Below are 8,261 nucleotides of genomic sequence, written 5' to 3'. Positions count from 1 at the left end.
TGTGCCTATGACTACCTGACAAAGTCCAGGACCCGTTTGTGGTCACTCCATTACATACAGCTCCCCACCCCGATAGCGAAGCATCTGAATAAATTTCCAAATCCGGATTTTTAGGAAAAACATTTGTATCTCCCATTAACGATAGGTTTTCAATCCACCACAAAAGATCCGCCTTCGCCTCCTGTGTCAGTTTACATTTTACCGTTAAATCAAATCCCACCTTCTGCGCCTGAGTTATGTAAAAATTTTGCATGCTGCGATAGTGCGCCTGCTCAAATGGTATTGTAGGAATAGCCCAGGTAAAATTGCCCATAACTGACGCATCTTCTCTCAATGTCTTCCTGTTCCAAGATCTTTCGACACAAGTCATAAATTAAGTTTTGCCGGGGTGAAGCGCAAACGACAACCAAGTCGAATTAATTAATATGCCCAGAAACTCAATTTTCTGCGCGGGATCCAGAATTGATTTTTCGATATTAATAATAAAACCTAAATCTTGAAGAAGTCGCATAACCATCTCTAAGTCTGCGCTCGCTCCTTCCCTAGATTTGTTCATGATCAATATATCGTCCAAATTTATTATCAATCGAACTCCCTGCTTACGCACAAAGGCCATAACGGCTTTAAGGATTTTAGTGAAAATCCTAGGGGCTGGGGCAAGGCCAAAGGCCAGACATAAGAACTGGTAAATACGCCCCTTCCAACCCAGCCTTACAAATTTTGGGTGAGAGGGATTGATTGGAACTATAAGATAGGCATCCTTGAGATCTAATTTTACCATCCAGTCCCCCTCCCTCAGCAGAAAACGGACCGACTGCAAATTCTCCATCTTAAAATGTTCATATCTGATAAATTTGTTTAAAGGTTTGAGGTTTAAAATGGGCCTGAAACCCCCCATCTTTTTAGGGATAAAAAAAAGAGAACAGATAAAACCCTCCGAATCATCTGTTATTTCCCTGATGGCCCCTTTCAAAACCAAATCTTTCACTTCCTGATCGCATACTGCTTCCATTTCTTTGGACATAGGAATCGGACAAGGCATGGAATCCTGCCGCGGTTGTTTAAGAAAATCTAAGGTCACCCCTGCAGCCACCGAATTCAAAACCCACTTATCGTCCGTAATTACTTCCCAATTTCTTGCAAATTTTAACAACCTAGCCCCCACATTGATACTAGAAGCAATAAATTGGCCGGGAAAAGAATTTAACACTAAATCATACCTTTGACCGATGCGTGACCAGCTATCACCTGCTCCTCTCGCTCCTCTGAACCGACCTCGTCTGCCGCCATTGCTGCTTGCTGGTTCTCTTTGGCGATGATAGGGCTGCTGGAATGGGGCTGGCTCTCTTACAACTCGTCTTCGACCAGTTGGCCTATGAGACGGTAATGCACCACCTGCTGATCGCTCTGCCGCATCCTTCTGTGCCAACGTCGCGTCCTGAGTGGCCTCCTTCAACATGGCCTCAAGAAATTTTCCAGTGAACAGTTTCTACCGAGCCTCTGGACCTACTGCGAATGCTTCCGGTCCAGCCAGAAGAAACTGAAAAGACGGCTCCACGAGGCTCACCACCGACTTTCTTCTTTCTTTCGTCACATACAACCATGCTCTCGCCCATTGGCGCAGTGCTGACCTGAATGAATCTTTTGCTGCTTCAACCGCGATCTCTCCCTCTTCTAGAGCCGATACACGCGCATACAAGTCAATAAGTGGCGGAACCACGTCACAAATCTTATGCTGCAACGCCACTAAAACTTCTTCCGCACAATTCACATTCCTTAGCACCTCCTTGTCCTTCGCTCGCCGCTGCATGAAATTATCTAACTTGGGGGGCCGAATCTCAAATGATTCCTCCGCAAATTTCAAGGGAAAACGCTTCGAGATTGCTTTCGACTCCTCTCCTTACATATCTTTTGTCAACCATGCAGTAAGTTCGTCGCAAATCTGGGTTTAAACTGTATACGGCGCATCCTGGGAGGGAGAGGTCGGACGTGGCTGCTGCTTCGGCGGCGGATGACGCGGACTCGGTTGAGGAGGAGGAGTTTCACGCTGTATTGGCTGCTGTTGGGGAAGAGCTTCACCCAATACCTCTTCACGACGAGGTGGCCTCCATGGCCGATTATTTTCTCTCTGATCGTTCTCCAAGCCTCCTTCATCTTTCGATCTATACTCATAGAAATCCTCCTCTCTCTCCTGATAAAACTGAGGTTCTACTTCTGGACGGTACTGCTCTTCTGGACGGTACTGCTCTTCTCTTGGAACGAACTGCTCTTCCTGGTGGAAGTCAGGCCCAAAATACTCACGCCTCAACTCCCGCTCCCTAAAGTACCCTTCCTGATAATCACCAAAATCGTACTGATACCTGGGGTCCCGGCGGATCGGCGATCTTTCCCTAAAAGCTGGGAATCTATCGACTGGTCCGTACTGATACTCAAGAAAATTCTGTTCTTGAAAACCACGAAAATCGTTAGGGCGGCCACGTGGCCCGAAAAACCCCCTATTTCTAGACATCTTTACTTGGTGGTAGCTAAAATAAGTCTGAAGGAAATAGGGTGGAAAGGACAGAAGAAAGGTGCGAAAGAGGTGCGGTAACCTTCCAGACCTTGTCATCCCTTTGTCTATGTGTCCTTGTCTTTTTTGTTCTTTAAATAAGCTGATTTGGTAGAAATAAAATATGTCTACACCCTTAGGGTCTGAAGCGAATGAAATTCGCTGTACAATTACTCTGGCGTAGCTGAACTTGTCATGTCTGTCTTGACGCTTATCCAACAGGAGAGTGATCAATGTGAAACCATGTGAAATCATAATTTACGTTCGATTATATTGCTACTTTTAACAGCGTCAATAAAATTAGTTTTTTTACTTTTGACACGTCCGCCGGTGGCTCTAGTTGTAGTTTCGCTTTTCTCTGAACCTGATGAGTGATGATCTTGTTCGTCGGGATGAACCCTACAGACTTTCAAATGAGTACCTCGATGAGCAATTTACAACACGAGTAGCCTACGACCCTGTAGCCAAAATTAGAGCAGCCGAACTGATAAAGAGGTATAATAGGAAAAACAAGAACTTAAATTTGGAATAATAAAATTTCGCTTCGCTTTTCGCATTTGCATTATCGAGAATAAATAAATCATGAAAAATAATATCTTCTGTTTACTAGTTCTCTTATTTATAAATTTAAAAATAAACAAATGATAAATAATAAATAATAATACCATTGAAGATGGTGTGGCCTATTGGATAAGGAGTTGGACTTCTTTGAAGTGCATCCGAAAATTGCGGGTTCTTAAATCCCGCCACGATTAAATATTTAATGGTCACAGCTTAAGTTATTATATAAAGAAACATGCAACACAATGCCTTTCAAGTATATAGAACCGAGAAGAAAAAGAATTTCGTATGATCCAAAATTTTTTACAATTCTGATTTGCTTTTATAGAACGGTGCAATTCCAACAGCCTTATCTTGTTGGTTTACATTGAATCAATTTAATCACCGGTGTTGCGCCCACCCATAGATTAGTTTGTTCCTTCAATCGCCTTTATCTAAAAGGATTATTCGCAATTTTTTTTTCTAAGAACTGCAATTGAAATTCATAAGCTAGGTCGACGTTCGACCTCGATAAGAAAAAATTTATATTGAGGCAGTCCATCTTCCTCGTTGTATATACCAATCCTGATATCAACGACGATTAATAAGCATCAGGTAAGTCTGCCCTTTTTAGCTAAAACGATTTTTAAAAAAGAAGTCAATTTGAAAACTGAATTTTTATTATTATCCTCAATAAACACGGCACCTGCCGGTTGTCCCCCAACAACAGGAACAGGTTGAACGGCGACCACTCTGCTGGATCCTCCGGCGGAAGTGTGGGCTGCCAAGTGAGCGGCACGGGCTGCGGCAACTTCGGCCGTTTCCTGTACGGGCGCTGGTTGTGCGGTGAACGGGTAGTAAAGGAATGGATTGTAGTTCCAACCGGCCGGGATCTGGGCAGAGACGGCGGCACAGGCCATCAAGACGACGACGACAACCTTTGGAAAATGTGACAAACACGGACAAACAATTCTATCCGCCCTATTAGTTATGAGATTATAAATTGTTTAGTTGATTAAAACTTACTGAGGTCTTCATGTCGATTCGCTTAAAAATTGTTGGAGTGCAGAAGAGGGAGAAGAGTAAACTGATTTGGTTCGCAACATGTCGAAGCTTTTATACGAAAGAGTTTCGTTCCTTTTGGTGTGGTGCGCGGTGCCTTCCAGCAAGGTTGGAAACCCAAGTAACATAATCTTGGTCTTCCGCATTACAGAAAGAGGAACTAGTAGAATAGTGCAAACACGTTTGTCTTCCTCATTTTACTTTTCTTTCCTAAATTCAGTTAATGTGTGGCTGTGCTCTACATGCTTCCGCAGGAAAGTAGGAAGGGCCCAAGTGAACAACGGTGAACGGTTATGTCCATCATTTCTAGGTCAATACCGATGCCTCATACAAAAACCAGTAAAACAATTTTGCAAATTTGCATGTAGAGTTCTATACAAAAGATTTGTATTTCAATTTTAACGTTTAGATTGCGTTCAGACGCTTTAAATTCGTCAACATAGTAACAGACCATGTGGCCTAATGGATAAGGCGTCGGACTTCTATAATGAGTTGACATCCGAAAATTGCGGGTTCGAGTCCCGCCTTGGTTAATTGATTGGTATAAATGATTTTAATAAGTGTAATTGATATATTTTTCGAACCACGAAAACATTTTCATAAGTTTTCTATATTATACAACATAAGTTTTCAACACGACAAACGGCGTCGGTTGTAGAACAGTGTGCCACGAATAAAGTTCTAGGATCAGGATAAGGGACGGTCTTTTTCCCTCCATTTCAGGTCAAATTAATACAACTTAAAATTTAACAAATAAGCCTAACTTAGCAGCAGCACAAAAACAATACAACATCTGTAGATCCGGGCCGTTTTTATATTCAATGTCATCACATCTTAAATCAATCGAACGGAACATATTCCATAATTAAATGCTATTTTTAATTATTTTTATTGATCTACACATTATCAGAGGACAATGGTTATATCAGTCAGTGTATATGGTTCTTATGGTTCTTATGGCTCTTATATCCTTGCAAAAGTGAGAGAGGCTCCCATAGAACGAACGCTATGAAATCCAGTATTCTGTTATATCGTTAGGCAGAATATAGGAATTGTAATAATATTATGAATCGGGTGAATCTATCACCGGCATGATCTAACTTAAATATTAAAATACAAATTATCAACAAAACAATGGAATATCTATATAGTCCCGAATTGTTTTTATTCTATGTTATCACACCTTAAATCAATTGAAAAGAGAACATGTTCCATAAGAAAATGAATTTGTATCTACACATAATCAGAGGACAACACAAATTGTTACTGGCTATATTATCAGGAAATTGTGTTCATGTTTTTACGCTGTAAAGACGAGTGAACTGATTCGATATTGTTGGGCTCTTTTAAAACAGTGCATAGGGTTCTTATGTCTGCAAAGGTGACGCTATGTCGCTTACACAATTCTTCATTAGTCATAACCGCGGAAAGTACGTTAGTTCATACTTAATTATTTTCTTCAGCTTCGGTCCTTATCCACTATATTCTCGGACGGATATATTAAATAGGTTAACTTTCGACTTACTCAATATTGACTCAGAGCAAGAACATGAACGTTGCAGGCAACTTATTATATAGGGACAACTTGTATGGCGGCCTCTTGTAATCTTATATCTCCGCCTTTTTATACCGCGCAACTCTACATCAATAGGTAGGGTGTAGTTCGAATACAAAAGAATTACCTGAAATTTGAAATACGATAACCAGCAGCTAATACGAGCAGAATACCGCAGACAACTACGGTTTATACTTTGTTGGATTTGAACCATGAGGACATAAAATCCTAAGTGCTACGATCACTACATCATTCCTTGATATAGTCGAGGATATATAGTATTAAAGTGGCATATGTCGGTGTCATTGTCGTGCTGTTTTTCGTCCCAACCAAACCTCGGCGGCTCAAACCTTTATTTATTTTCATGCCAACGATCATCATAAACGTTGGTGCCGGTAGGTGGGTTGCAATTGGCAGCGTTAAACAATGGCAAAAAAGGGGATAAACCATCAACTGAGAAAATATAAGAATAAATCAATCGCAGAATTATTTAATCAACCCCATCGAAAATAAGGCGAAATCGAACACTTCAAAAATATGTATTGGTCTACACATACAGTCGCATACAGTAGCTATGGAGATTATGAAATGAATACAAATTCCTTCTTCTCCAATTTAGCCAACACTCAATATAGAAATCCCTGAATGTTTTATTTGGTTATTTCCTTAATGGAGAGCTCGAAAGGATAGCACTTAACGGAAAATTCGGGAAACCGTGAAATTATTTTGTTAAAAAAAGAAATAAGATATCGCGGAAAAAAGTATTGTCTGAATAAGTATTTGTATTTGATGTATTTATGACGGGAGTAATAAAGTCGTTAATCGGTGACAAAATGAAAACATAAAAATGAGCGCCATTATTGCAAATTTGTCAGAGTCAATTTTCATTTTGGCGCTTCTCGCAGCCACAGCCAACGGTTTTTGACAATCATTAGAAATTTGATTGCTTATAAAGACGTCAAATTATCTTCCACGGATTTTTGGTAACAGCACGCGCAAACTTGTTCTTGAATTAATTTCCGGCCTTCCGGGTTCTTCTTAACGAAAGGCTGGCGAAAGGATATCAGTATGCAATAACCGCATGCAGTCAGTGAGACATATACATATGTAGCTACTGACGCCACCGATTTCAAGCGAAACAAGCATTTCGGCTTGGCAATTAAATCCACGAATCCGCATCTTGTTAAAAATTTTAAATACATGAAAAATGTTCTTTATTTGTGCTCTTTTTTTTATATTCTGATTTTCCTATTATACACACTAAAATTATCGGATGAATAAGAAAAGTATATAGAAAAAAAATGTTTCTTTTCCTTTTTAGAAAAAAAGTTTTTCTTTTTGAATAATGAAAAACGCGGTGGTGCAATTATGGAAGGGAGAGAAACGTTTGGCGCTTTTAACACTCGCGATCACAATGACAAAAAAGTTGACTTGGATTTTCCGTCAAAATTTTTATTTCGCTAAAATAAAGATCGAGCGAATATTGAATATGGTTTGAAATGCTGTTAAAACTTTTGTCGACGCGCTAAGCGGTTGCTTATTGGCCGGGAGTGCGGCTGATCCAAGAGGACCCAGCAGCAGGGGCGGGCACAATCGGGGCGACGTAGGAGGAGGGTGGGAGAGAAATGTATAGCCACCAGGGATAAAGGCATAGGGCATTTGAACATTGAATGGAATAGCGCCGAAGACTTGGCGCTTAGAACGGGAAGCGTCAGGGGCGCCGAAGTAGTTGTTGGTGGGGGCGGAGGCCCATGTGAATTTTCCGGTGTCGTAGTCGATGACGAGGTGGCCTTCTGGGGGGCTCGTGCTCGGTAAGGTACCGGCTCCTCCGTAGTATCCGGAGTCTTGACCGTATCCGTAGCATTCAACTTGGTTGGCAACAGCCAACAACCAGCAGACAAGCAATCTGCGCAAGAGAATACAGAAAGGTTAATTCCAAAAATTAAGATCGATTAAGAATTAAGATTAAATTTTAAAATAATGTTTACCGTGGACTTCATTGTCGTTCTCGTGAAAATTGAAGGAAGAGCTCGAGGGGGATGCTGTTGATGGACTGCATTTTGACTGCTCTTTTATACTCGTTCATCTAACCCATCCTCGTGAATTCGCGTTCACCCAAGGTAAAACCGAGAAAAGCATTTGCAATAACCAACCACACCCTGCATGAACAATTAAGGGTGTGTCGAGTCGAACGAGTTTGCTTCGAACCAGCAGAAACTAGCTGCTGAATAAGTTTAGTTTTCTTTCTCCCTCTACAGGTTTTGAGAAAAACAGCAAGTTTGACGACGTTATTGTTACACATAATGAAATGACGAAATTCGAATTACCCTTTTTTTCGAATAAAGTACACACTCAATTGAATCCCATCTTTATTACCTTCATATGGATAGCTAAAATAAGGCGTGAATGGAAGATGCAGAAATATTTTGCGAAAAATAACGAAATAATAAAATACAATATGGTGAAATTGCTGTATCAAATGACGTGTATTTAATCAAATTGACAGAAGAATAAGTCGCTAAGGACTGACGAAATGGGAAACATAGAGAATGATGG

At 40.7% G+C, this 8,261-nt stretch overlaps 2 protein-coding genes and 1 non-coding gene across 3 annotated transcripts; 1 reads left to right on the top strand and 2 right to left on the bottom strand.

Moving 5' to 3' along the window:
- Positions 1-3,684: 3,684 nt before the first annotated feature.
- Positions 3,685-4,166, bottom strand: LOC124193578. The gene is made up of 2 exons (XM_046587478.1): positions 4,115-4,166; positions 3,685-4,026 (listed from the first exon to the last, which is right to left on the bottom strand). The coding sequence occupies exons 1-2, from the start codon at positions 4,124-4,126 to the stop codon at positions 3,700-3,702; spliced, it is 339 nt and encodes a 112-aa protein (XP_046443434.1). The 5' UTR covers positions 4,127-4,166; the 3' UTR covers positions 3,685-3,699.
- Positions 4,167-4,598: 432 nt separating this feature from the next.
- Trnar-ucu lies at positions 4,599-4,683 on the top strand. The gene is given in 2 exon segments: positions 4,599-4,635; positions 4,648-4,683. It is a non-coding gene; the product is annotated as a tRNA-Arg (tRNA).
- Positions 4,684-7,141: 2,458 nt separating this feature from the next.
- LOC124193864 lies at positions 7,142-8,087 on the bottom strand. Its single transcript, XM_046587851.1, has 3 exons — positions 8,082-8,087; positions 7,694-7,769; positions 7,142-7,611 (listed from the first exon to the last, which is right to left on the bottom strand). Exons 1-3 carry the CDS (start codon positions 8,085-8,087, stop codon positions 7,211-7,213), a joined length of 483 nt encoding a protein of 160 aa, XP_046443807.1. The 3' UTR covers positions 7,142-7,210.
- Between the last annotated feature and the right edge of the window lie 174 nt (positions 8,088-8,261).

This window comes from Daphnia pulex, chromosome 5 (genome assembly GCF_021134715.1).
Source record: "Daphnia pulex isolate KAP4 chromosome 5, ASM2113471v1".
Taxonomy (NCBI): Eukaryota; Metazoa; Arthropoda; class Branchiopoda; order Diplostraca; family Daphniidae; genus Daphnia; species Daphnia pulex.
This window is presented reverse-complemented; position numbering and strand designations above follow the sequence as displayed.